Genomic DNA, 27,897 nt, shown 5'->3' on the forward strand with positions numbered 1-27,897 from the left:
CACTTCTGCAGCATCACTGCTGGGGCTCCTTATATGTGCATGCACCACTCCTGCCGCATCACTGCGTGGGCTTCTTATATGTGCATTCCCGACTCCTGCAGCATCACTGCTGGAGCTCCTTATATATGCATGCACCACTCCTGCAGCATCACTGCATGGGCTTCTTATTCGTGCATGCACCACTCCTGCAGCATCACTGCTGGAGCTCCTTATACATGCATGCACCACTCCTGCCGCATCACTGCGTGGGCTTCTTATATGTGCATTCCCGACTCCTGCAGCATCACTGCTGGAGCTCCTTATATATGCATGCACCACTCCTGCAGCATCACTGCTGGAGCTCCTTATACATGCATGCACCACTCCTGCCGCATCACTGCGTGGGCTTCTTATACGCGCTTGCACCACTCCTGCCGCATCACTGCTTGGGCTTCTTATATGTGCATTCCCGACTCCTGCAGCATCACTGCTGGAGCTCCTTATATATGCATGCACCACTCCTGCAGCATCACTGCTGGAGCTCCTTATACATGCATGCACCACTCCTGCCGCATCACTGCGTGGGCTTCTTATATGTGAATTCCCGACTCCTGCAGCATCACTGCTGGAGCTCCTTATATATGCATGCACCACTCCTGCAGCATCACTGCTGGAGCTCCTTATACATGCATGCACCACTCCTGCCGCATCACTGCGTGGGCTTCTTATACGCGCTTGCACCACTCCTGCCGCATCACTGCTTGGGCTTCTTATATGTGCATTCCCGACTCCTGCAGCATCACTGCTGGAGCTCCTTATACATGCATGCACCACTCCTGCCGCATCACTGCTTGGGCTTCTTATATGTGCATTCCCGACTCCTGCAGCATCACTGCTGGAGCTCCTTATACATGCATGCACCACTCCTGCCGCATCACTGCGTGGGCTTCTTATATGTGCATTCCCGACTCCTGCAGCATCACTGCTGGAGCTCCTTATACATGCATGCACCACTCCTGCAGCATCACTGCTGGAGCTCCTTATACATGCATGCACCACTCCTGCCGCATCACTGCGTGGGCTTCTTATACGCGCGTGCACCACTCCTGCCGCATCACTGCTTGGGCTTCTTATATGTGCAGGCACCTCTTCTGCAGCATCACTGCTGGGACTCCTTATCCGTGCATGCACCACTCCTGCAGCATCACTGCTGGGGCTCCTTATACGCGCACGCACCCATCCTGCAGCATCACTACTGGGGCTCCTTATCCGTGCATGCCCCACTCCTGCTGCATCACTGCTGCAGCTTCTTATACATGCATGCACCACTCCTGCAGCATCACTGCTGGGGCTCCTTATCCGTGCATGCACCACTCCTGCAACATCACTCCTGGGGCTCCTTATCCGTGCATGCACCACTCCTGCAACATCACTGCTGGGGCTCCTTATACGCGCATGCACCACTCCTGCAACCTCACTGCTGGGGCTCCTTATACGCGCATGCACCACTCCTGCAGCATCACTGCTGGGGCTCCTTATCCGTGCATGCACCACTCCTGCAACATCACTGCTGGGGCTCCTTATACGCGCATGCACCACTCCTGCCACATAACTGCTGGTGATCCTTATCCGTGCATGCACCACTCCTGCCGCATCAACTGCTTGGACTCCTTATCTGTGCATGCACCCCTCCTGCTGGGGCTCCTTATCCGTGCATGCACCACTCCTGCAACATCACTGCTGGGGCTCCTTATACGCGCATGCACCACTCCTGCCGCATAACGGCTGGGGATCCTTATCCGTGCATGCACCACTCCTGCCGCATCAACTGCTTGGACTCCATATCTGTGCATGCACCACTCCTGCAACCTCACTGCTGGGCTCCTTATACGCGCATGCATCATTCCTGCCACATCACTGCTGGGGATCCTTATCCTTGCATGCACCACTCCTGCAACCTCCCTGCTGGGACACCTTATATGCGCATGCACCACTCCTGCAACCTCACTGCTGGGACACCTTATACGCGCATGCACCTCTCCTGCAACCTCCCTGCTGGGACACCTTATACGCACATGCACCACTCCTGCAGCATCACTGCTGGAGCTCTTTATATGTGCATGCACCACTCCTGCAGCATCACTGCTGGAGCTCTTTATATGTGCATGCACCACTCCTGCAGCATCACTGCTGGAGCTCCTTATACATGCATGCACCACTCCTGCCGCATCACTGCGTGGGCTTTTTATATGTGCATTCCCGACTCCTGCAGCATCACTGCCGGAGCTCCTTATACATGCATGCACCACTCCTGCCGCATCACTGCTTGGGCTTCTTATATGTGCAGGCACCACTTCTGCAGCATCACTGCTGGGGCTCCTTAGACGCGCATGCACCATTCCTGCCACATCACTGCTGGGGATCCTTATCCTTGCATGCACCACTCCTGCAACCTCCCTGCTGGGACACCTTATATGCGCATGCACCACTCCTGCAACCTCACTGCTGGGACACCTTATACGCGCATGCACCTCTCCTGCAGCATCACTGCTGGAGCTCCTTATACATGCATGCACCACTCCTGCCACATCACTGCGTGGGCTTCTTATATGTGCATTCCCGACTCCTGCAGCATCACTGCTGGGGCTCCTTATCCGTGCATGCACCACTCCTGCAGCATCACTGCTGGGGCTCCTTATCCGTGCATGCACCACTCCTGCAGCATCACTGTTTGGGATCCTTATCCGTGCATGCACCACTCCTGCCGCATCAACTGCTTGGACTCCTTATCTGTGCATGAACCACTCCTGCAACCTCACTGCTGGGGCTCCTTATACGCGCATGCACCACTCCTGCATCATTAACTGCTTGGACTCCTTATCTGTGCATGCACCACTCCTACAACCTCCCTGCTGGGACACCTTATACGCGCATGCACCACTCCTGCAGCATCCCTGCTGGGACACCTTGTACTCGCATGCCCCACTCCTGCCGCATCACTGCTGGGGCTCCTTATCCGTGCATGCACCACTCCTGCTGTATCACTGCTGGGGATCCAAATCCGTGCATGCACCCCTCCTGCAGCATTAACTGCTTGGACTCCTTATCCGTGCATCCACCCCTCCTGCAGCATCACTCCTGGGGTTCCTTATACGCGCAAGCACCACTCCTGCAGCATCACTGCTGGGAATCCTCATATGTGCATGCAGCACTCCTGCTGCCTCCTGGGGCTCCTTATCTGTGCATGCACCACTCCTGCAGCATCACTGCTGGAACTCCTTATCCATACATGCACCCCTCCTGCAGCATCACTGCTTGGAACTCCGTATCCGTGCATCCACCCCTCCTGCAGCATCACTGCTGGGGCTCCTTATCCGTGCATGCACCACTCCTGCTGTATCACTGCTGGGGATCCAAATCCATACATGCACCCCTCCTGCAGCATCACTGCTGTGGCTCCTTATCCTGCATGCACCCCTCCTGCAGCATCACTGCTGGGGTTCCTTATCCGTGCATGCACCACTCCTGCCGCATCAACTGCTGGGGATCCTTATCCGTGCATGCACCACTCCTGCCGCATCAACTGCTGGGGATCCTTATCCGTGCATGCACCCCTCCTGCAGCATTAACTGCTTGGACTCCTTATCCGTGCATGCACCACTCCTGCTGCATCACTGCTGGGACACCTTATCCGTGCATGCACCCCTCCTGCAGCATTAACTGCTTGGACTCCTTATCCGTGCATCCACCCCTCCTGCAGCATCACTCCTGGGGTTCCTTATACGCGCAAGCACCACTCCTGCAGCATCACTGCTGGGAATCCTCATATGTGCATGCAGCACTCCTGCTGCCTCCTGGGGCTCCTTATCTGTGCATGCACCACTCCTGCAGCATCACTGCTGGAACTCCTTATCCGTGCATGCACCCCTCCTGCAGCATCACTGCTGGGGCTCCTAATACGCGCATGCACCACTCCTGCCGCATCAACTGTTGGGACTCCTTATATGTGCACGCTCCACTCCTGCAACATCACTGCTGGAACTCCTTATCCATACATGCACCCCTCCTGCAGCATCACTGCTTGGAACTCCGTATCCGTGCATCCACCCCTCCTGCAGCATCACTGCTGGGGCTCCTTATCCGTGCATGCGCCACTCCTGCTGTATCACTGCTGGGGATCCAAATCCATACATGCACCCCTCCTGCAGCATCACTGCTGTGGCTCCTTATCCTGCATGCACCCCTCCTGCAGCATCACTGCTGGGGTTCCTTATCCGTGCATGCACCACTCCTGCCGCATCAACTGCTGGGGATCCTTATCCGTGCATGCACCACTCCTGCCGCATCAACTGCTGGGGATCCTTATCCGTGCATGCACCACTCCTGCTGCATCACTGCTGGGACACCTTATCCGTGCATGCACCACTCCTGCAGCATCACTGCTGGGACTCCTCATATGCCCAGGGCGGTGCATTAAGTTGAAAAAATGAGTGGCTGCTTTGAATCCGCTTGTGTTTTCACAGTGCAGTTGGGACCCCTCCTGCCCTTTGAAAAGGGATTAGAAATCCCCTTGCAGGCGGCTGCAATGAGTGACTGTACCCGCTTGCAACGGGATGTCTAGGGGGTCCATAGGCCGCCCTTTTCCCCCTGCAGAGGGCTGCCATCAGGGGGCACACTTACAGTGCAACCCCGTTTAGGTGGTGCACTGTCAGTGTGCCTCCTGAGTGTTTCTTTTTCTCTGGGCCTGCGTCTGTAATACGGCGCGGGTGTAGAGGCAAAGGGATTCCCTCATTTGCACGGGGCACGCCCCCATACAAATAAAGGAATACCCGCTGAAGATAGGGCTTGCGCTTTATGTGCGTCAGCGCTATCGGTTTTACAGAATGGAACGCACAAACGTCTGCGGCTCATTCTGTAATGCCAAAGTGCCCCGGGGGCGTGCAAAGCGGCCACAAACACCAGTTGCGCCCGGTGCAGTTCTATAATGCGGCCCTTGCTGTTCTTTCTTTCTGTTCAGTCCCTAGCTGCCTAAAGTGCCGGGACACTCTTTCGAGTAGCCATACGCTATTGAAGAATCCCTCATTCATCCATTCACTTTTACATCAATTTAAAGATGCTGCAATGGCCTGCATGCAGTGTTTTAGGCTTAAATCTTGCCAACAACTGCCTTCTTCCAGAGCAATAAAACCTTCTTCCAATAATGTTGTGCTTTTCAACGCCCAGAAAGAAATGAATCAAAAGGCAGCGGGACTAGTGGTCGCCTACGCTTGGGCCCAAACACCACTCGCTCCCAGGGCAGCCCCACAAACGTCTTCTCACAGTGACTCCTTTGCACGGATATGGTAAAGGACAAACCGTGTAGTTACAGAGTTGAGCTGGAGTAGTTTGATGTGTGTGAGGCAAGGCGGAAGAGGTCCTCGTGTACCAGCCAAAGATTGCCCACTGCTCTTGAAGGCAGGGAGCTGGCAGATTCTTGTAGGTTAGCTTTATCCAAGTTACAAGTTGTACAGGGGTAGAGTGCTCCACTAAGAACAAGGACTGGTTGCTTGGCCTTCTGGGATAAGCATCGATCCACAACTTTCAGAGCGATAACACCTGGAACATTCAAGACATCACTCACAGACCTTCTCTGTATTATCATGACCAAGCAGACAGATGGGAAGGCCACTTGGAACCTTGGGTACATCATCTCGACCACCCCCAATCAGGCTAAACGGAACCTTCACTACGTCATTTAGACCAGGCAGGCAAACAGAAAATATCCACAGCACGTGGGCGGAGGGCATTTGAGGTTGCATGCAGACCTGAGTCCCAATGCATACACTGTCACTCCACCAATAAAAGCAGAAGCCCCACTGGAGCTCTTTGTGGCTGTAGGTGTCTTTCCTAGGACTTGTGTCACCTTGTACTCTGCCCTCTAGCACTCAGGCAGGTTCTTGTAAAGTAGAGGTGGGTACATGGGTGATTGCACTGCTGCTGCCACCTCTGTAATATGTGACCACCCTGCAAACGCCTGAGCACAAACTGAGCAAAAGAAGACAAACAACAGGGACAGGCAGAGTCTGGGAGAAAGTTGAAAACTGCTCTGGAATGAGCAGGTCACAGAGGGAATCCAGTGCATTAGATGCATGTCAGAGAAGATGTGAAGAGGGAACACCTGAGGCCCAGCCCCCCACAACCCCCCCCCCCACACCCCAGTACCTGGCTCTGAACCCAGTGGTGTCTGGTCCATTCTCTAGACCTCAAGGGCTGCCTCTTTTTTCTCTTGCAGGGAACTGGATACACTGAAAGCTCAGAAAACACAAGAAAGCGAAGCCGAGATTGCGGCGTGGGAGGTGCGAGGCCTTGCTGACGTCATTGGTAAATACTCTAGTACTCTCTCCTTTCACACTCTGCGCTTTGTTTCATACAGCCCACCTTGGGGTAAGTACACTCGCTGTTGTCATGGTCAGTGGCGCTTCATAAACGATACCTTTGTCATTTGTGTTACTTTCCAAACCATGAAGCCATTCATGTACTATGGCGCCCGTGCACACGCCCCTACCTAGTGCTTTCTCCTCCACGAAGGCTTCTTCAGGGAGCACAAAAACAAGGGATGCAACAGCTTCGGTCATTCATGCTCAGAGCTGCACCTTCTGGGACTTGCAGTCTCCAGGGAACCATTCCTGGCCACAAACTCATTGAAGCCCGACAGTGGTACACACCTTTGCTGACAAATGCACCACATGTATGTTAGCACTACACTTCATTATTTAGACTCCTCGAACAGCACTATAGTGTCTTGGTTGGTCATACCTGGGGTGGATTCTGTATTCTTCACCCTGTGATTTTCTTGAGCAAAAAGGGCAAAAACCTGAAAAACTAAAAATGAAAGACCTGCATGGGGATGCTGTTTTACAAACACTCGCTTTCTAGACCCTCTTGGCCTTACACACTACATGTATGACTGCTTCTGAATCAGGGGGAAATCACTGCACAGTTACATTTTGTGTTAATACATGAAGAATTCAGTGCCAGAAAACGTTCCATAGGGTGGGCCAAGGAGTGGAAATCTTTGTCCAAAATTGTTAGTTTCGACTACACCCTGCTTTAGCTTGACCTTAAATGAGAATTTACCTAGGATTTATATTATATTTTCATTTTATAGTTTTTGTAGAGCTCCCAAACCACAGGTTTGCATTTCTGAGGGCTATGAGGAGGGGAAAGAAAACGATTTGAGACAGAAAAGAATATTGTTCTTCGGTTGCTTATATTCCGGTTCCTGGTGCATCTGGTATGGCTGTTCGGGCTGCACTGTTCCCAATGGAGCAGGGTCAAGATTGATTTGGATTGGCTGGGTCCAAACTGAGGTGGCAAGGTGTGTAAAATAAGAAAGGACAGGGACGCAGCCAGTGAAATTGCCAGTTGCTGAGATTCATTCAACCATTCCACCCATGCCTTTTTTCTATACTTCAGTGTGACGCTTTAAGTGCGACAGGTGATTATTTTGATCCTATTAAAATTTTTGTTTCCATCACACTTCAGAAATAAAAAAAAAGTGTTTCATTTTTGCTTTCCTAACTTTTGAGTGTGTACATTTCACTTACAGGTATTTCCATTTTGTTGTGTGTTACAAAAAAGGGCACCCTGCATCCTTTGCTTTCACACGCCTGTCCCACAGCAAGATTATCACATAATTCACTTTACTTTTCTCTCTCTGACTGCAAAGTTAGAGGAGTTTGTAAACACCAATCCCCATGTTAAAAATGTAGCAATTTGTCAGAAGACATAGCCTGACACTTGACCTCTGTCTTGAAGCACAGCAAATGTACCAATATAAATACATAATATAAAGGCATCTTTATTTATTGCTTGGCTTTTGTGATGCACCGTAAATCGTCTAACAACCCACCAATGGGTCGCGACCCACAGTTTGGGAAACACTGATCATGGGAGCATTACATCAGTGTCACCAGAAAGGCGTGAAAGCCTGATTGATGTGGTGGTCTTATGCCTGTGACTGGCAAGTGCTCAACTGCACATGGAGAGTGGTATTATGTATAGGTGGCGTCCATGGAATGTCGACCTAGTTGTTATTACGTATGCAAAGCGGTTTATATTTAAAGGTTTGAAGTGTGAGAGAAGTAGGACAAAAGGACCAGCACAACCTTCTTTCTACTCCACTCCAGACCCAGACGGTATTTTGGTTCTCCTAAGAGATAAGTTATCCCTGGTGTTTGCCTTTTCTTGTTGGCTACAGCTAGGCCTTTTGTCTGCTCTGGAAAATGGACAAACTCCACAGACAATGCTGCCCTAGTAACAGTGTGATACCAAAGGGGATGATGGACGGAGCGTTTGAGCAAATCAAACACTCACCCCCAGTAAAATGATCTGGGTTTAATCCATCATCATTCTTTAGCTCACTCCACCACCCTAGTTCACATGGCCATATGCAAATCAGTCTGACCCTGTGCCTCATGGGAACAGTCCAGCCCGAACTGCCAAGCCAGGTCTTCCCTGGACCGGAAACAAGCTTCCGAGGACCAGTTTCGGATTCATAACCCTCATCAGCCGGGCTAGCTTGAATCCAGTGGCTTAGTGAGCAAGGGACCCACGTCTGAGCATACCCTGCCAACTTAGGGCGAACAAAGTGATACCAAAGTAGTAACAGTGGCTCATGTCCAGTAGATTTTGAAGCAGGGATTTTAACCCATCAGACTCTTCCACCTCCTTCTAAAATGCTGGGACTCTCATTTACCGTCCTCCACGCATGAAACTGTTGAGCGTTTAAGGCACGACTTAGAGTACCCAAGCTTGAGGTTATCTATGCCTGATGTTTGGATGTACTCTACCAAGGGGACAGGATGACACTGGAGAGCAGGCTTGAAAGCAGCATTCAATGTCTGGAGTGAGCCTACAGTCCACTGACCCATCTCCCTTACCTTGCAGTGCCTGAGAGCAGCGATCGAGGTATCATCCAGCAGGTGGCTGATCGCAGACAAGAGCGCCATGAGGCCGCCATCACCGATCTGCAGCGGGAGCTGGTCCGCATCAGTAAGGTGAGATACAGCATCAGGACCGCGTTGTCCTGCAGTGGATGCCCCAAAATGAACTGACTTATCTCGTCATTTCAGGAAATGGAACCTTCAGTCCTAAAGGCAGGGAAGGAGCTTCAGAAGAAACTGGCCTCCTCTGATCGAACAAGCCAGCTTTTGTTGCAAAGGCTGGAAGGCAACGCGGATTTAACAACATTAACAATGAAAGTAAGTTCTACGACATGACCTGGCATAACGCTTCAGCTTGGACCTGCGTGGATGGCAGTGTGAAGAGAGTGGAGCAAATGGGCAGACCTTGGGACATGGACGTGATAAGTGTGAGGAGCTTGTTGCACTTGCGCACGCCTTTGTGGAGCTTGGAATATGTAGGTACCAGTTTCAGGCACCTTGTGAGAATCTGGGTGCACAGTGCACATGGATACTGTGTATGGAGCTGGATGAGGGTAGATACTGTCTAAGGAGCAGCGGGCATGGACACAGTGTGAGGAACTGGGGGCACAACGACAAAGTGGGAGGGTCTTGGACACAGTATGAGAACTGGGAGCAAGTGGAGCAGCTGTGTCAGGTGCTGGGGCAGAAGGGCACAGTGTGAGGAGCTGATGACACATGGACCACGGATGGTACGAGTTGGGGGAGGGTAGCCACTGTCTGAGGAGCTGATGACACATGGACCACGGATGGTACGAGTTGGGGGAGGGTAGCCACTGTCTGAGGAGCTGATGACACATGGACCACGGATGGTATGAGTTATTTATTTATTTATTATTTATTTTGAAAGTTTTATATAGCGCGAACAAGATCTTTGCAGATAACAGAGCGCTTTACATATGCAAGGGAGGGTGGGTACACGAGGGAGCATAAAATACATATAGGAGGGAGTAATAACAATCGGGAAAGGTCGGTAATACAGGTAAAAAACAACTGTGCAAATGGATCAAGCATGAGTACATATCGACGCAGAGTCTTAAAAGATCAGGGGTGGCAGTTCAGGTGTATTTAGCCATAAGGATAGCTTTAACTTCTTTCTTAAAGAGAAAAGTGGAGGGGATGAGTCTGGTTTCAGGAGGGAGTGAGTTCCAGATCCTAGGCACCATTCCTGAGAAGGAGCGTTTGTAAGTTCTTTCCTTCCGAAATCTTCGAGGTTTCAGCAGAAGATTCTTTGTGCTTCTGGTGGATCTCGAGCCGCCTGAGATTGTCAGCTTCTGAGTGAGGTAGCTGGGTGAGTTCAGGTGTGAAGCCCTGTGAGTCAAGCAGGCAATTTTCAGATGTATTCTGGCTTCAAAAAGTAGCCAGTTCAGGGATTTGAAGTCAGGGGAGATATGTGAATGTTTTTTTGATCCTGTGATGAGTCTCGCTGCCGCATTTAGTGAGTCTCTCAGGGGTGCAGTTGTAGTTAGGGGGAGGCCGCAGAGGGCGATGCTGCCGTAGTCTATGCGAGGGATGATTAGCGCTTGTACTGCAGTTTGGAAGTCTTTGGCTGGGAGGAAGGGTTTAAGTTTCCTCAGGGTATTTATTTGGAAGTTCGCTCCCTTAGTTGCCTTGCTGATATGCTGTTGCATGTTGAGATTGGCGTCGAGTGTTATGCCTAGAGATTTTGCAGAGTCCACGATGGTCGGCTGGACATTGAGTGCAGTTAGTGTTTAAGCCAAGTTTGAGTGGTAGAGATTTTCGCGGGAGGTGAGATCAGAAGGAACTCAGTTTTCATAGCATTGAGCTTGAGGTGGTTATCGGCCAGCCAGGATTGGGTGCTTCTGATCGTTGCGTTCAGATGCATAATATCTTTGGGGGATTGTAGTTTGAGATACAGTTGAGTGTCGTCGGCGTACATGTGGAAGTGTACATTGGATGCTTGTAGCAAGGAGGTGAGGTTCCATAACTAGGTTGAACAAAGTAGGGGATAGGCAGGATCCTTGAGGTACACCCAATGATACATGTACTGGGGAGGACAACAAGTTGTTGCTCTTGAATTTCTGAGATCTGTTGTGAAGAAATGAGGTGAACCACTGAAGAACAGTCCCTGAGAGATCCATTCTTGTCTTTAAAAGTTCGAGTAGGTTCTCATGTTTCACAGTGTCGAATGCCGAAGAGAGATCAAGAAGGATAAGGAGGCAGGAGTCATTGTGATCTAGGATTTGGAGGGCATCGTCAATTATGTGAGTCATAGCCGTTTCGATGCTATGCCCTGCTCTGAAGCCTGATTGATGAGGGTTGAGGAGATCAAACTATTCTATGTGCTTTGTCAATTGTAGTTGAACGCATTTTTCCAACAGTTTGGCAAGAGTGGGAATGTTGGTGATAGGGCGGTAGTTGTTTAGATCAGTGGGGTCTGCTGTTGGTTTCTTCAGTAAAGGTGTAACTTGTCCAACTTTGAGGGAGTCAGGTATCATTCCTTGCTGAAGTGAGCTATTGATAATTTTAGTCCAGAGTGGCAGGATCAACGGGGCGAAGTCTTTTACAGCGTTAGCGGGGAGAGGGTCACTGAGGTGATTAAATGGTTTCAGGGTGCTGAGTAGACTGTCAATTTCTTCTTCAGAGTACGTGTCAAAGGATGACCATGTCACGTTGTTTTTTGGTTCATTGGGTGTTATGTCGTGGTGTTTGGAGTAGAGGTTTGCGTCAATGAGGAGATCGCTCCTTATGTTGTCAGTTTTTTGTTTAAAGAAAGCAGAGAAATCTTCACAGGAAGGTGCATTGCCCAAAGTGTCGACTGCTTGGGGTTGTTCCTTGCATTGGGATCGGATTAGTTCGAACAATTTACTTGGACGTTTTTTTGCTTGGTCAAGCTGGAGTCTGAAGAAGTCTGACTTTGAGCGCTTTATTTTCCTGAAGTATGCGTTTCTCTTTTTCTTCAGAATTTTTAGGTGCTGTGCCGAGGGAACATATCTCCATGTGCGCTCTGCCATTCGCATGGCCCGTCTGTCTTCATTGAGGCTCCCGTCGTACCAAGGGTTAGAGACCTTGGTGGTGTCTCTTTTCAGTTGCATCGGTGCAGCCTCATTGATTAATGAGGTCATAGCATTGAGATATTGGTCAGTTAGGCACTGAACGTCCGTAACGTCGGACGGGGGAAGTAGGAGATTGCAGCTGTTAGGGGGTACGGAGTTTGGCTTGAGTTTCTTCAAGTCTCTTTTCCAAACTTTGGGCTTGGAGGATTGGACCGGGATCCGTTTAACTTTTTCGTTAATGTAGAAGGTGACAGTATGGTGATCTGACCAGTCACAGGGTTGGATTGAATCAAGTTGAATAGTGCCTTCTTTGGAGATGATGAGGTCGAGGATAGATGGGGAGTGTAGCCACTGTCTGAGGAGCTGATGACACATGGACCACGGATGGTACGAGTTGGGGTGTGTAGCCACTGTCTGAGGAGCTGATGACACATGGACCACGGATGGTACGAGTTGGGGAGTGTAGCCCCTGTCTGAGGAGCTGATGACACATGGACCACGGATGGTACGAGTTGGGGAGTGTAGCCACTGTCTGAGGAGCTGATGACACATGGACCACGGATGGTACGAATTGGGGAGTGTAGCCACTGTCTCAGGAGCTGATGACACATGGACCACGGATGGTACGAGTTGGGGGAGGGTAGCCACTGTCTGAGGAGCTGATGACACATGGACCACGGATGGTACGAGTTGGGGAGTGTAGCCACTGTCTGAGGAGCTGATGACACATGGACCACGGATGGTACGAGTTGGGGAGTGTAGCCACTGTCTGAGGAGCTGATGACACATGGATCACGGATGGTACAAGTTGGGGAGTGTAGCCACTGTCTGAGGAGCTGATGACACATGGACCACGGATGGTACGAGTTGGAGAGTGTAGCCACTGTCTGAGGAGCTGATGACACATGGACCACGGATGGTACGAGTTGGGGAGTGTAGCCACTGTCTGAGGAGCTGATGTCACATGGACCACGGATGGTACGAGTTGGGGAGTGTAGCCACTGTCTGAGGAGCTGATGACACATGGACCACGGATGGTACGAGTTGGGGGAGGGTAGCCACTGTCTGAGGAGCTGATGACACATGGACCACGGATGGTACGAGTTGGGGAGTGTAGCCACTGTCTGAGGAGCTGATGACACATGGACCACGGATGGTACGAGTTGGGGAGTGTAGCCACTGTCTGAGGAGCTGATGACACATGGACCACGGATGGTACGAGTTGGGGAGTGTAGCCACTGTCTGAGGAGCTGATGACACATGGACCACGGATGGTACGAGTTGGGGAGTGTAGCCACTGTCTGAGTAGCTGGGGGGGGGGGGGGGCACATGGACCCAGTGTGCATAGCTGAGGCCCATGTACACAGTGTGGAGAGCGGGGGCACATGTACACAGTGTGGGGAGCACATGTGCGTCAGCTCTTCACACTGTGCTCATGTTTGAGGAGCTTGAGCTGGTGTTGACAGCAGTGAGTGTGTGGTAAATGAGCAGCGAGTGGGAGGAACGTTGGACAATGACATATGGTGGGCTCTCAGTGCCATGGAGGGCTTCGACACCTCCAGCCTGCCGCCATTTATAGGCAGACAGGGCCCAGGGCAGTCTATGGCAATCGCCAAATAGACTCCTCTGTCTTGTATTTATAGGATGAGGAGAGGGTGGGGTGGGACTGACAGGGGAGTGCACAGCACACAGTGAGCCCAAAGTCACTTCTACAGCTCTGGAGACATCCATCATAACCAACAATTTATTGCTGCTTTTTCTCTCCCTTGCCTGGCCCAATCTACAGCAGGTTCACCTGGAGTCCTTGAGTTGGGCAGCAGTGGGATGTGCCAACACTGAACTCACCTTAAACCTCTTTCTTGCAGGATTTCAAGGAGCTGTGGTCTTCCATCGCGCTGGAATCCTTCTGCAGGAGACAGATGATCGAAGACACCTCTGCGGCCCTAACCAAAGTGGAGGAGAACCGGGCCAAGCAGGTGAGAAGACTCGTGTGCTGTGTCTCATGGTTGTGGAGAGGGAGGGTGCATGGCCCTTGCGGGCATTCATGAGGCAGAGGCTAGAAGAGAGGGGCGCGTAGTAAGCTCTGTCTGATCCACTTAGTGTGAGATTAGAGCGGGGCCTCCTGCATATGTTAATATGTGACAAGGAACCTAAGCAGAACAGTCTCCAGCACTTCTTGCTTACTCAATGGATGTGGTGACTTTTTGTCCATGTGGTTAACCACACAGACGGCAACTATTATCAGCGGTAACCATGAACCTGCCCACGGAAACAAACGTTTTGTGGATGAGAAAACCTCACCCACTTATATGTGCCATGCTTTATCACTGGTAACCTTACTGCTTCCTGGTGAGATGGTCCTACCAGGAAGGGCTCAACCTCTCTTTGGAAAGTATATAAGACGCAACTGGATATGGTAAAGGGATCCGGATTTCTAAAATCATCTTATGGTGAACCCAAAATAATTTATTTTTATTCAGGGTACTCTGTAAGATCAAAAAAAGGAGAGTAGATGTGTCAAGAGTACTATGGCTCATGCACACATGGAAGTGCAGACATTTCAGCCTGTATTCCTGCCAACACGGGTCAAAGGCCTTCATCAGGACTAATGGAGATCCCTAGCTCAATACCTAATGTACTCATTCATACGTATCACTTCGGAAAGGGAAATGATATCCTACCAATGTAAGTCTCATCCAAGTACCTACACGAATGCATAAAAAGTGAAAGTATGGATAATCAAGAAATTGACTTGCATCCCTTATGAAATAAGAAAAATATATAGAAGTGAAGTTTCCAATGTGGGAAAACTGAGCGTTGCAAACCAGAACACAGCACTCATGGGTAGAGTGGGTAAACACACTCACTTACTACTTTCCCTAACTAGGGAATAACAAGTCCTCATAGTCATGATGGGGGAGACATCCTCTGTTGTCAACCACTTATAAGGGGAGAAGATTTCATTAATCCGTTCTATAGCTGATTTTCTGGAATGTGATGTGTATGTTTACAATATCTTAATCATCCGGTTCTCATCTCACATGTTCAGTCATTGGTGGCAGTAGAATTCCAAAAACATGGATTAGATACATTCATGGGGGTATCAACACTCATCCCAACTGCACATGCCCATATGCTGCTGGCTCCTTATATTCATATTGTAGGCTAGAGCGATGAAATTGGTTCATCATGGGAGACACTTGGGCGGGAATCGAATTGTCCTCATCACCTGCTGTATTAATTCAAGTTGCTCACTCGTTCTCAAAGAGTAGAGTTGGTTTTAGGGCTCCCTGCTTTCCTTTTTTACTGATTTTTACAGATAAATATAGACAGAAATCATTGTTTCCTGTCTGTATGATTTTTTAAAAACGGAAAAATACAGATAATTTGGCTTCTTTTGAGTGACTCTCTTCATTCCCAGATACATTAATTACAGGCCAAAAGCAGTACATATTGGCAGCATGGGGAATTACAAAGCTAAATGAGATTTGCTTAAATGACTGCATATATGTATTTGTTCAATTATGCACATTTTGTAATGTGGGTTTATTATTTTTGGCTGTGTAATGTGCTAAAACCTGACGGGCATCAATGGATAAGAATAATCTGGCAATTAAATGTGGAAATATACGAGTTATCACATCATCTGTTCACAAAATAAATACAGATTAATACCAGTATGATGGCCAAACAAAAAAGATTTGTATAAATACTGACGAAAATGTTAAGAAAATAAATACCATAAAACCGGGAACCCTACTTATAATCGTATTTTCCCAATTGCCAGTTACTCTCAACTTTGTTACCATAGATATCGGGCCGATGTGGTATTCACAATGCTTAAAATGATCATGACACTTACTTAATCAAGAGGTTGTGTCCTTATGCAGTACCCGTTTGTCCCTCAGTCTGTGGTAAATATGGTTATCGGTCGCAAGGTCCGGCGTATTTATGCTCGGTGATGCTTACTGAGTCCCCAGGGTGTTGGCGTCTATGTCACCAGTGGCCTAACAAAGGCCCCAGAGCCCCCTGACGTTTAGTTATGCTACTGTATGTCACATGTGGTGCCGTGGTGTCTGACGTTAAGACGTCCCTCTCTTTGAATCCTGGTATAGTGGCAACTGTATATTCCTTGGCATAGAGTGCACAATTGCACAGGACTGAGCTATTTCTATAGATCCTCTTTTACAAAGATCTATGACCTAATGAGTATTTTTAACATTAAAGTATCTAAAATCAGAATTATCAATTATATAGCACAGGCTTTTGACATTTTGTGTATATTGGGAAATGTGTTGGTACATAAGGAACTTGCATTTGAACATCCTATAGTCCCCTGTCAATGGCACCACCTGTAGTTTCTACTCTGCTCCATATGTTGAATCCTTCATGCACTGGCTGTATTCAAAATCCATGATCAATGCAATATACCTTGTCTTCAGTTTATAAAACAGGAGTGTCAGTCAGTCAGTCAAATTCACTTTATTCGGTTAATAAAAACTGTTGGAACCTAAATATGTCAGGTCACCTAGGGTAGCCTGGCCTAGGGTAAGGCAAATTCAACAGAGGCACATGTGTAAAGGTTGCAAGCCACCCCGCAGTAATTCAATGCAATATCACCCAAAAATGACACTACACCATGTTTGGAAAAATACGAGCTTGTTTATAAAAATATTCTTTGCTTTCTTGTCTTCAGAAATTACAGCTCAGTACATTACATTTAATCATGAGATTATTAAGTTCCTCAAAGTTGCCAAAACTCTTTCACTATTTGGCTTTCTAACTTTACATCACATTACAGAAGTTCCCAGGGAGCAATGACTGCGCTCCTCTAAAAGAATGGTTAACACGTTTACTCCCACTCCACCACCAACATCAGGAAGTACTGGCTAACCCTCCACACTTCCCTTATTTAAGGACTTGCTCTTCTGGAGAACTGTCACGAGGCAGGCACTGTACCAATATTTATATAGCCAGTAGGAAACAACAATCTGTGTAGACCCCTATGGAAGTCTTTATGGGCGCTGCACGATTTAGGCTTGATCCTTTGTTTAAATAAATACTAGGCCTTGCTTCTCTGCCTTTGTTTTTGTTTACTTAAAGAGGACAACTTCCCCCTCTCGACCTCTTCCTTACTTGTAGAGAATCTGCCGGGCTGGTGTCTTTGATCGCCGGGGGCAGCAAGGAAAAGGAACCGAATCACACTGTGGCTCACCAGCCTCTGGGGGCTCCTCGGCTCTCCCCTCCCGCTCAAGCCAGCTCCTCCGTGTGGCGCTCAAGCGGGGGAAAGAAGGCACAAAAACAAACACGAGCCGCTGCTACATTCCAGGCGCTTCCCTGTCCGGTTCCGCCTCCGCCTTCCTTGAGGGAAGCGGCTCGTCCGGGCATGCGTGGGAGAGTAGCGGCTCAGGCCAGAGCCTGCTCAACTTCGCAGGACTACCTCCTCCGGTCCCGCCCACACGCGCCGACTGACGCGCTCAGATAGCAGGGCCGGCGCTGATCAAAGACAGGGAAGGAAAGGGTGATTCTCCTCACACGATGTCACCGCCACAGTCACCGGACCCAGGGCGACGAGGGCGGACTCCACCAGGCGGCCAGTACACTCGGCGACGCCTCGCCAGGCACACAACTTTTGCCCCAATCCAGTCAATCCGACTACTCCTTGACAAGGGGCTACCCCAGGTAACGGGGAGTTGGGGGAAGAAAGGTTCGATTAAAATGTCTGATGACTCCTCTTTTGCTCACAGTCCCCTTGGCTACCGATGGAAGTATCCAGGAGTCCCTTTCCTCTAACTCTGCACTAGAGCCTCTTTCCTCACTGGTCAGGGGGTTTCCCACAGGTACAACCTCCCTCACCCACGCCTTTCGCTGGGACCAGATGAGTACAGGTGCCCAGGGTCTTCAGGATCCCCTACAGGCAGGGTCAGGACAACGACTATAAGGGTAGAAGGGTGGTGAACCAGTAAGGAGCGTCCCTACAATGGGAGGTCAACCCTCTGATGATCCTACCCCCGTCTTATACTCCGGCCTTAACTCCAGCCAGCTTACACTGCAAGACAAAATGGCTGACCAACATTCCGCCTTATATAGGCTGACCCTCAGAGGTCCAGAAGGGACCAGAAGGTTCTGGAATGCCCTACTCTATCCTATGGGACAGATTCCAGGTATGACAGTTGTGACAGTTGGCAGCCACCATTTTATGACTCCAAGGAAATTCCTGTCAGGAAAGGCCTCTAGGCCTGAGGTGAAAAACTATGAGGGCGAAAGAGCACCTATCCCCTAGACCAACACCTTAAAAAATCTAGTGGACACAAAAATGAATAAGGGTATGAGGGGCAAAAAGGGAACAAAATAAATAATAAATTGGAGGGACTACGCAAAGGGCCAGACAGGTCTATCACGCGTCCCCCCCAGCTGAAAGTGGGGAGAGCTACCCAACCCCTTGGGAGTCCTCATCACTAAGGCGGAAATACCTGGAGAGACCGTCTGCATTGGCGTAGTCCACTCCAGGCCGATGTTCCACCCGGAAGTCCATTCCCTGTAGGGAGATGGACCATCTCAGCAACTTGGGATTCTCCCCCTTCATCTGCATTAGCCAACGAAGGGGTCGGTGGTCAGTCTGAACCAGGAAGTGTGAGCCAAACAGGTATGGCCGCAGCTTCTTCAGAGCCCACACCACCGCAAAAGCTTCCCTCTCAATTGCACTCCACTTCTGTTCCCGGGGAAGCAGTCTCCTAGATAGGAAAACCACAGGCTGATCCAGGCCCTCTTCATTCAGTTGCGATAACACTGCCCCAATGCCATGTTCTGATGCATCTGTCTGGACAATGAATTCCTTGGAGAAGTCTGGGGCCCTCAGGACCGGTGCTGCACACATTGCCTTCTTCAACTTTTCAAAGGCTTGCTGACAAGCCTCCGTCCAAACTACCCGTCGAGGTTGTTTCTTTGAGGTGAGCTCTGTGAGGGGCGCTACAATAGTGCCATACCCCTTCACAAAGCGACGGTAGTAGCCTGTGAGACCCAGGAAAGCTCGGACCTCAGTCTGTGTCTTGGGGGGTTCCCAGGCCATGATTGCCTCAATCTTTGCCTGCAGGGGCTGCACTGTCCCCCTGCCCACCAAGTGTCCAAGGTACACAACCGACCCCTGCCCAATCTGACATTTGCTGGCCTTGATTGTCAATCCAGCTTGTTCCAGGGCCTGGAGAACTGCTTGCAAATGTTGCAAATGGTCCTCCCAACTGCTACTGAAGACAGCAATGTCATCCAGATAGGCAGCGGAGAAACCCTCCATTCCGGAGAGGACCTGATTCACCAGCCGCTGAAAAGTGGCAGGGGCATTTTTTAGCCCAAAGGGCATCACACAAAATTGGAAGTGTCCCTCAGGCGTGGAGAAGGCTGACCTTTCCTTTGCTCCATCTGTCAAGGAGATCTGCCAGTACCCTGAAGTGAGGTCAAAGGTACTTAGGTATTGGGCAGCTCCTAGCCGGTCAATTAACTCATCCGCCCTAGGGATCGGATGGGCATCAGTTTTTGTAACTGAGTTCAGTCCCCGGTAATCCACACAGAACCTCAGTTCTGGCGTGGTGCCTGGTGGAGCGGCTTTTGGCACTAGCACCACCGGGCTGGACCAGGGGCTGTTGGAAGGTTCTATAACTCCTAGCTCTAGCATCTTGGCAACCTCTCCATGGATGCTTGCCTTCACCTTGTCGGACAGCCGGTAGGTCTTTGACTTCACTGGTGGGCTGTCCCCTGTGTCCACATCATGGGTACACAGGTGAGTCCTTCCCGGGACAAGGGAGAAGAACGTAGAGTACTGCTCCAGTATCTGGCGACAGTCTTCCCACTGTTCAGGAGTTAGGGTGGGAGAGAGAATCACTCCCTCCACTGACCCATCCTTTTCTTGAGACGAGAACAAGTCGGGGAGAGGTTCACTTTCCGCTTCCTCTCCCCCATCAGTCACCATCATTAAGATGACCTCGGGCCTCTCATGGTGGGGTTTGAGTCGGTTGGCATGAAGCACCCGTAGGGGCTGTCGTGGGGTCTTAAGGTCCACCAGGTATGTGGCCTTACCCTTCTTCTCCAACACCTCAAAGGGGCCTGTCCAGCGATCCTGGAGGGCACTAAGCTCTCCAGGCTCCATCACCCACACTTTCTGGCCAGGCTCCAACTCCACCTGGTGAGCATTGTGGTCATACCACTCTTTCATGACTGCCTGGCTGGCCTCCAAGTTGTCAGAAGCTTACTTCCACAACTTCGCCATTTGGCTCCTGAAGGCCAGCATGTAGCTCACCACATCCTGGGGGGGTTTCCTGGGAGACTTTTCCCAACTATCCTTCACCAGGCTGAGAGGACCGCGTACAGGGTGCCCATACAGAAGTTCGAAGGGGCTGAAGCCCACTCCCTTCTGTGGCACTTCCCTGTAGGAGAATAGCAAACAGGGTAGGAGGACGTCCCATTTCCTCCGCAGGCTTTCAGGCAGACTTCTGATCATGCCCTTCAAGGTCTTGTTGAACCTTTCTACCAGTCCATTGGACTGGGGGTGATAGGGAGTGGTGAACCGGTATGTCACTCCACACTCCTTCCACATTGCCCGCATGTATGCTGACATAAAGTTGGTCCCCCTGTCAGACACAACTTCTTTGGGGAAACCCACTCGGGTAAAGATCCCCATTAGGTCCCTAGCCACCACAGGTGCAGTGACAGTCCTCAGAGGAATTGCCTCTGGGTGCCGTGTGGCATGATCCACCAGAACCAGGATAAACCTGTGACCAGCTGTTGTTGGTGGATCCAATGGCCCTACAATGTTGATGCCCACCCTTTCAAAGGGGGTGCTAACGACTGGAAGTGGTTCCAGGGGAGCTTTCAGCTTCACCCCTGTTTTCCCACTGGCCTGGCAGGATACACATGTCCGACAGTAAGTGTTGGACGCCACTTTCATCTGAGGCCAGTAAAAATGGGGGACAAGCCGAGCAAAGGTCTTGTCCTGACCTAAGTGTCCTGCCAAGGGTATTGCATGAGCCAATTCCAGCAGAAAGGCTCGGTATCGTTGCGGGACTACCAAGGCCCTTGATGAACCAGGTAAGGGTACCTTGGGTTCACTGTAGAGGAGTCCATCCTCCCAGTAAATGTGGTAGTGTCCCGCAACGTCCCCTGCTGCCTGGGCTTCAGCCTGTCGCCTCAGTCCCTCAAGGGTAGGGCACTCCTTTTGGCCCTTACAGAACTCCTCTCTGGTAGGCCCTCCCTCCACATGCCACTCAGCAGGGATGGGCAGGTCCTCCAGAGAAACTACTTCCCCCTCCACGGACTCCTGGTCCACCATCACAGGTGGCCGATCTGTCACATGGGGTGTGGAAGCCGAAGTAGGCTCTTCCTGTCTTCGGGTCTGTCCCTTTTTGGCAGCGGGTTGGGCCATTGTTCCAGGCTCCAACCCAGGCGAACTCCCTCTCCGGGCAGTCACAGACCTTGTGCTTACACAGGCCCAGTCAGGTGTACCCAGCATCGCAGTATGCGTCCGGTATTCCACCTCTCTCCAAGCATTGTGCTCCATATCATTCCCCAGCAGACAATCAACTGGCACGGCAGGGCTTACGGCAACTCGAAGTGAACCTGCAACCCCTTCCCACTCAAAGGGAACCTCAGCCACTGGATAGTGGCCCATTCTGCCGTCAGCCATCGCGGCGGGGTGGAGTACATTGGGAACCACCTGCTCTGGAGACACCAGCTGATTTCTCACCATAGTCATACTGGCTCCTGTATCTCTCAGAGCCTCCCCTCTGTGGCCATTGATGGTGATCCATTGTCCATACTTAACAGTATTTGGGGGCACCTGGATCTTAGGAACCATCTCCCGTTCTCCCAGGGACACTAAGGTGACACCCGCCCACTCACCCCCCTTATCTAAGGGCAACTCCTCCCCAAGCGCTACACTAGCTACTCCCGGGGCTTTTCCTCCGGTGGGAGGGGGTGGTCTCTTTGGGCATCTGACATCTCCCTTATAATGTCCAACACCACCACACTCGAAGCAGTGGACAACCCTTGGCTGCTGGCTTTGGCCAGGATGAGGGTTTCTGGGCGGGTTAGCCTTAGGGGTGAAACCTGTTCCCTTTCCCTGGAAACTGTTTTGGGGACCTTTAGAGAACTCCCGCTTTTTATCTCCCCCCTCCTTCTTCTAAGGGGCGCCCTGTCCGGCCTTTTGGGAATCCCCTCCAGTCCCCTTTGAGGACACCCGGGTACTTGCCCAGATGTCCGCCTCCTCTGCAAGCTTCCGGGGATTAGTCAGCTTGCTGTCCACCAGGTGTTGGCGCAGCTCGGGAAAACATTTCTCGAGTAGAGGCTCTTTCAAAAAAAGATCATACAACCCCTCATAATCCTTCACCTCACTGCCCTGTACCCAGCCCTCCAATGCCTTCCTCGCATAATCTAGGAAGTCCACCCAGTTCTGGGTGCTTAACTTGTGGCTCCCCCTGAACTTCTGGCGATACTTTTCTGGGGTTAACCCAAACTTCCTGATCAATGCTAGCTTCATGGTGGGGTAGTTGGTCTGCTCCTCCGGTTCTAAGGCTAGCAAAGTGTCCCGACCGGTAGGAGGCATGTACTTGTACAACCCACCCCCCCCCAGTGCTTCTCCTGGATCCCATGGGCTCTTAAGGAGACCTCATAGGCTGCCAGCCACTTGGCTATGTCATCCCCCTGACTATAGCTGGCAATTATATCCTTAGGCAGGTAGGGTTTGGACTCCCTGGTTGGTTCTCTGGTTTCGCTGCCACCATTTGGAGTTGGAAAGGGTCCCCGTTGCAGGGCCTGGAGTTCTAACTCTTTTAGTTTGAATTCATGAGCCATTCTCCGCTCTTCCTTCTCCTGTTCTAACCTCCTCCCCTCCCTCTTTTCTTCCAACTCCATTTTTGCTATTTCCCACCTGAACAGTCTTTCCTCTCTCCTGTCAGCTAACTCGGTTTCTGACAACCCTCTCGATGACACACTGCTGCCCTCCCGTGAGATTGCCTTGGGGCTGATTGACATCTCACCCACCCCTGGGGGACATTCCGCAGTCCTATCAATGACAGTACCTCTGTCCGATTCCTCCTCCTCCACCGTTCCCTCTTCATTGCGCGCTTCCACCCAAGCCCTCAAACTGGTCTGGAGTTCCCCCTTCTTGGCACCACGCTTAAAGAACACTCCCAATTGTTGACAGAAATCTTTTAGCTGGGCCAATGAATAAGTGTCCAGGTTTTCCAGTGCAAATTCCATTTTGCAACAGGCAACACAAGGTTAAGCACACAAAAAGAATAGAGTTGCAGGGGCAACCTGAAGCTACCTCCACCCCACCACCAGGAATACATTTGGAAAAAGCAAAAATAAAAATTAGGAGGGCCGCTAGGAGAAAACTCCAGGTGTAGGTTAGTGGATTACACTCAATTACTGCAGAGTAGTTGCAACCACAGTCAACATCCCACCGCTGCCACCAACTTGTTGGAACCTAAATATGTCAGGTCACCTAGGGTAGCCTGGCCTAGGGTAAGGCAAATTCAACAGAGGCACATGTGTAAAGGTTGCAAGCCACCCGCAGTAATTCAATGCAATATCACCCAAAAATGACACTACACCACTGTTTGGAAAAATACGAGCTTGTTTATAAAAATATTCTTTGCTTTCTTGTCTTCAGAAATTACAGCTCAGTACATTACATTTAATCATGAGATTAATAAGTTCCTCAAAGTTGCCAAAACTCTTTCACTATTTGGCTTTCTAACTTTACATCACATTACAGAAGTTCCCAGGGAGCAATGACTGCGCTCCTCTAAAAGAATGGTTAACACATTTACTCCCACTCCACCACCAACATCAGGAAGTACTGGCTAACCCTCCACACTTCCCTTATTTAAGGACTTGCTCTTCTGGAGAACTGTCACGAGGCAGGCACTGTACCAATATTTATATAGCCAGTAGGAAACAACAATCTGTGTAGACCCCTATGGAAGTCTTTATGGGCGCTGCACGATTTAGGCTTGATCCTTTGTTTAAATAAATACTAGGCCTTGCTTCTCTGCCTTTGTTTTTGTTTACTTAAAGAGGACAACTTCCCCCTCTCGACCTCCTCCTTACTTGTAGAGAATCTGCCGGGCTGGTGTCTTTGATCGCCGGGGGCGGCAAGGAAAAGGAACCGAATCACACTGTGGCTTACCAGCCTCTGGGGGCTCCTCGGCTCTCCCCTCCAGCTCAAGCCAGCTCCTCCATGTGGCGCTCAAGCGGGGGAAAGAAGGCACAACAACAAACACGAGCCGCTGCTACACTCCAGGCGCTTCCCTGTCCGGTTCCGCCTCCGCCTTCCTTGAGGGAAGCGGCTCGACCGGGCATGCGTGGGAGAGTAGCGGCTCAGGCCAGAGCCTGCTCAACTTCGCAGGACTACCTCCTCCGGTCCCGCCCACACGCGCCGACTGACGCGCTCAGATAGCAGGGCCGGCGCTGATCAAAGACAGGGAAGGAAAGGGTGATTCTCCTCACACGATGTCACCGCCACAGTCACCGGACCCAGGGCGACGAGGGCGGACTCCACCAGGCGGCCAGTACACTCGGCGACACCTCGCCAGGCACACAACTTTAGCCCCAATCCAGTCAATCCGACTACTCCTTGACAAGGGGCTACCCCAGGTAACGGGGAGTTGGGGGAAGAAAGGTTTGATTAAAATGTCTGATGACATTGCTCACAGTCCCCTTGGCTACCGATGGAAGTATCCAGGAGTCCCTTTCCTCTAACTCTGCACTAGAGCCTCTTTCCTCACTGGTCAGGGGGTTTCCCACAGGTACAACCTCCCTCACCCACGCCTTTCACTGGGACCAGATGAGTACAGGTGCCCAGGGTCTTCAGGATCCCCTACAGGCAGGGTCAGGACAACGACTATAAGGGTAGAAGGGTGGTGAACCAGTAAGGAGCGTCCCTACAATGGGAGGTCAACCCTCTGATGATCCCACCCCCGTCTTATACTCCAGCCTTAACTCCAGCCAGCTTACACTGCAAGACAAAATGGCTGACCAGCATTCCGCCTTATATAGGCTGACCCTCAGAGGTCCAGAAGGGACCAGAAGGTTCTGGAATGCCCTACTCTATCCTATGGGACAGATTCCAGGTATGACAGTTGTGACAGTTGGTAGCCACCATTTTATGACTCCAAGGAAATTCCTGTCAGGAAAGGCCTCTAGGCCTGAGGTGAAAAACTATGAGGGCGAAAGAGCACCTATCCCCTAGACCAACACCTTGAAAAATCTAGTGGACACAAAAATGAATAAGGGTATGAGGGGCAAAAAGGGAACAAAATAAATAATAAATTGGAGGGACTACGCAAAGGGCCAGACAGGTCTAACAAAAACCATAAAGTCGAGAAAACCATCAATAAACAGCTGACAGCTTTCCTCGAGGCAAACAACTCGCTCGACCCATCCTAGTCCGGATTTCGAGCCAACCACAGCACCGAGACCGTGCTCATCGCAGCCACCGACGACATCAGGACCCTTATGGACAACGGAGAAACAACTGCCCTCATCCTCCTAGACCTCTCGGCAGCCTTTGACACCATCTGCCACTGCACCCTAACAACCTGCCTCCTCAACACTGGAATCCAAGGAAAGGCCCTGGACTGGATCACCTCGTTCCTCTCCGACAGAACCCAGAGAGTCAGCCTCCCTCCCTTCCGCTCAGCGGCCACCGAGATCATCTGCGGAGTACCCCAAGGCTCCTCGCTCCGCCCTACCCTCTACAATATCTACATGAGCCCACTCTCCGTCATCGCATGCAAACACAACATCAAAATAATCTCCTACGCCGACGACACCCAACTGATACTCTCCCTCACCAAAGACCCAGACACCGCCAAAACCAACCTCCATGAAGGAATGAAAGACGTCGCAGAATGGATGAAGCTCAGTTGCCTGAAGCTGAACTCAGACAAAACGGAGGTCCTCATCCTCGGACAATCCACATCCGCCTGGGACGACTCCTGGTGGCCCACAGCACTGGGCTCCGCGCCAACACCCACGGACCACGCACGCAACCTGGGATTCATCCTGGACTCCGCCCTCATGATGACCAAGCAAGTCAACGCCGTCTCGTCATCTTGCTTTAACACCCTGCGCATCCCCCTGAAAAATCTTCCGATGGATCCCCACCGAAACCAAGAAAGCCGTCACCCAGGCCCTCGTCACCAGCCGACTGGACTACGGAAACGCCCTATATGCAGGAACCACAGCCAAACTTCAGGCACGACTTCAACGCATACAGAACGCCTCCGCACGACTCATCCACGACATCCCTCGCCACAGCCACATATCCGCCCACCTGAGAAACCTGCACTGGCTCCTCGTCTGCAAGAGGATCACGTTCACGCTCCTCACCCACGCACACAAAGCGCTACACAACAAGGGTCCCAAATACCTCAACAACCGCCTCTCGTTCTACATCCCCACCCGCCAGCTCCGCTCCGCCAGTTCTGCCCTCGCCACCGTCCCACGAATTCGCAGAACCACCACCGGAGGAAGATCCTTCTCCTACCTGGCAGCAAAAACATGGGACTCCCTCCCCGCGCACCTACGACTGACCCAGGACCATCTCACCTTCAGAAAATTCCTCAAGACCTGTCTATTCGAGCAGTAGCGACACCCCCCTCCCTTCAGCGCCTTGAGACACTCACGGGTGAGTAGCACGCTCTATAAATGTATTGATTGATTGATTGATTGATAAAAGTACAAAACAGGAGTGAGCTTGATGGGATTGTAGAGCTCTTGCCAGAGAACATATTTATGCACCAGAGGCATTTCAACATAAAGTGTTTTTGCTGATGTATGCAGATGTTTTGTGTACGGTTCAAACCGATTAAAAGAAAGCAGGGTGAGTTGGAAGGCTTGGCTGACTGGAGCCATTCTCCATGGCAGGCACAAAGCAGACTGGCCCAGAGCACCCGTTATCTGTGGTGGATGATTGGCGCGGAGCAGTGGAAACGTGGTACTTGCTTTTCCTCTGGACATCTGTCGGACACTGCAGTGTTGGCCACATGAATAGGTTCCTCAGCCCGCAGACACAATCCAACATCAGAGTCGCCATTTCCCTGCAAGCTCTTAGGATTATGCCCATTGACCTGTTCTCTGATTCTTACCTTGCCTTGCAGGTTTCAATCTCTGCAAGCCAACACGTGCTAGTTTCTGCCATTGTTGTCTCAATTGCAGCAATTCAGTTTTAGGCAAAAAAGTAATCATTTTTATTCAGCAGTTGAGAATTTCACAATTCTACATTATTTTACTTGTGGTCACAGAAAACTTCAGTTGTTTCTCTTTTGTTAGATAGGTGCTGTGTTAAAGAGATATACAGCAAAACTGGAGAAAATCTGCTACATCATGCCAGCGGAGGTGTACAGGTTCATACACAAGGAAGCCATGGTGAGTGCCTACAGGGGATCCGTGTTGTGGCATTACACAAGGGGTGCGTTGAGTATGTCTAGCGCAGTGTCCAGCAGTCTTTCTTGTGGCGTCCAACCAATGATGTGGTAGAATGCATGGACCACACAGTAATGCTCAGGATGGTCACTGTTCATAACATAGCTTTTACAGAAAAGTCTAACAGTTGTCCACCTATTGTCTTCAGCTCATCTTGGAGTGAGAAACTGGCACTTGCAGAATAAGCCAAGTCATGGAGGCTGTGCCTTCCTTTGGACTTTTCAATTCATATTTTTTATTGTCATGCCTGATATATTACAAAGAAATGGGAATGCAAATGAATAATAAGGGCCCCATTAGGATGTCAGACGGATCGCCACTGCCATGATGCCCGACATCCTTCCCCGCCCGCCACCCATTTCCCCCCCCCGCCATATTACTATGGCGGGGGGGACCACGGCGGTCAGAAAGACCGTCCGCTGGTTTTCCGCCTGGTCGACATGTCGACCTGGCGGAAA

The 27,897-nt window shown here is 50.7% G+C and overlaps 1 protein-coding gene across 3 annotated transcripts in view; it reads left to right on the forward strand.

The window, feature by feature from the left end:
- The window catches only part of CCDC180 (coiled-coil domain containing 180), a 492,398-nt gene that overhangs the window by 134,086 nt on the left and 330,415 nt on the right, over window positions 1-27,897 (forward strand). For all 3 annotated transcript variants that reach the window (XM_078646144.1, XM_078646142.1, XM_078646143.1), the window contains exons 4-8: window positions 6,251-6,339; window positions 8,908-9,017; window positions 9,093-9,221; window positions 13,825-13,935; window positions 27,287-27,382. In XM_078646144.1, the coding sequence (XP_078502270.1) occupies window positions 6,251-6,339; window positions 8,908-9,017; window positions 9,093-9,221; window positions 13,825-13,935; window positions 27,287-27,382 (535 nt within the window). The remainder of the gene's footprint in view (window positions 1-6,250; window positions 6,340-8,907; window positions 9,018-9,092; window positions 9,222-13,824; window positions 13,936-27,286; window positions 27,383-27,897) is intronic.

The sequence above is a fragment of the Lissotriton helveticus genome, chromosome 5_1 (genome assembly GCF_964261635.1).
Source record: "Lissotriton helveticus chromosome 5_1, aLisHel1.1, whole genome shotgun sequence".
Classification (NCBI taxonomy): domain Eukaryota; kingdom Metazoa; phylum Chordata; class Amphibia; order Caudata; family Salamandridae; genus Lissotriton; species Lissotriton helveticus.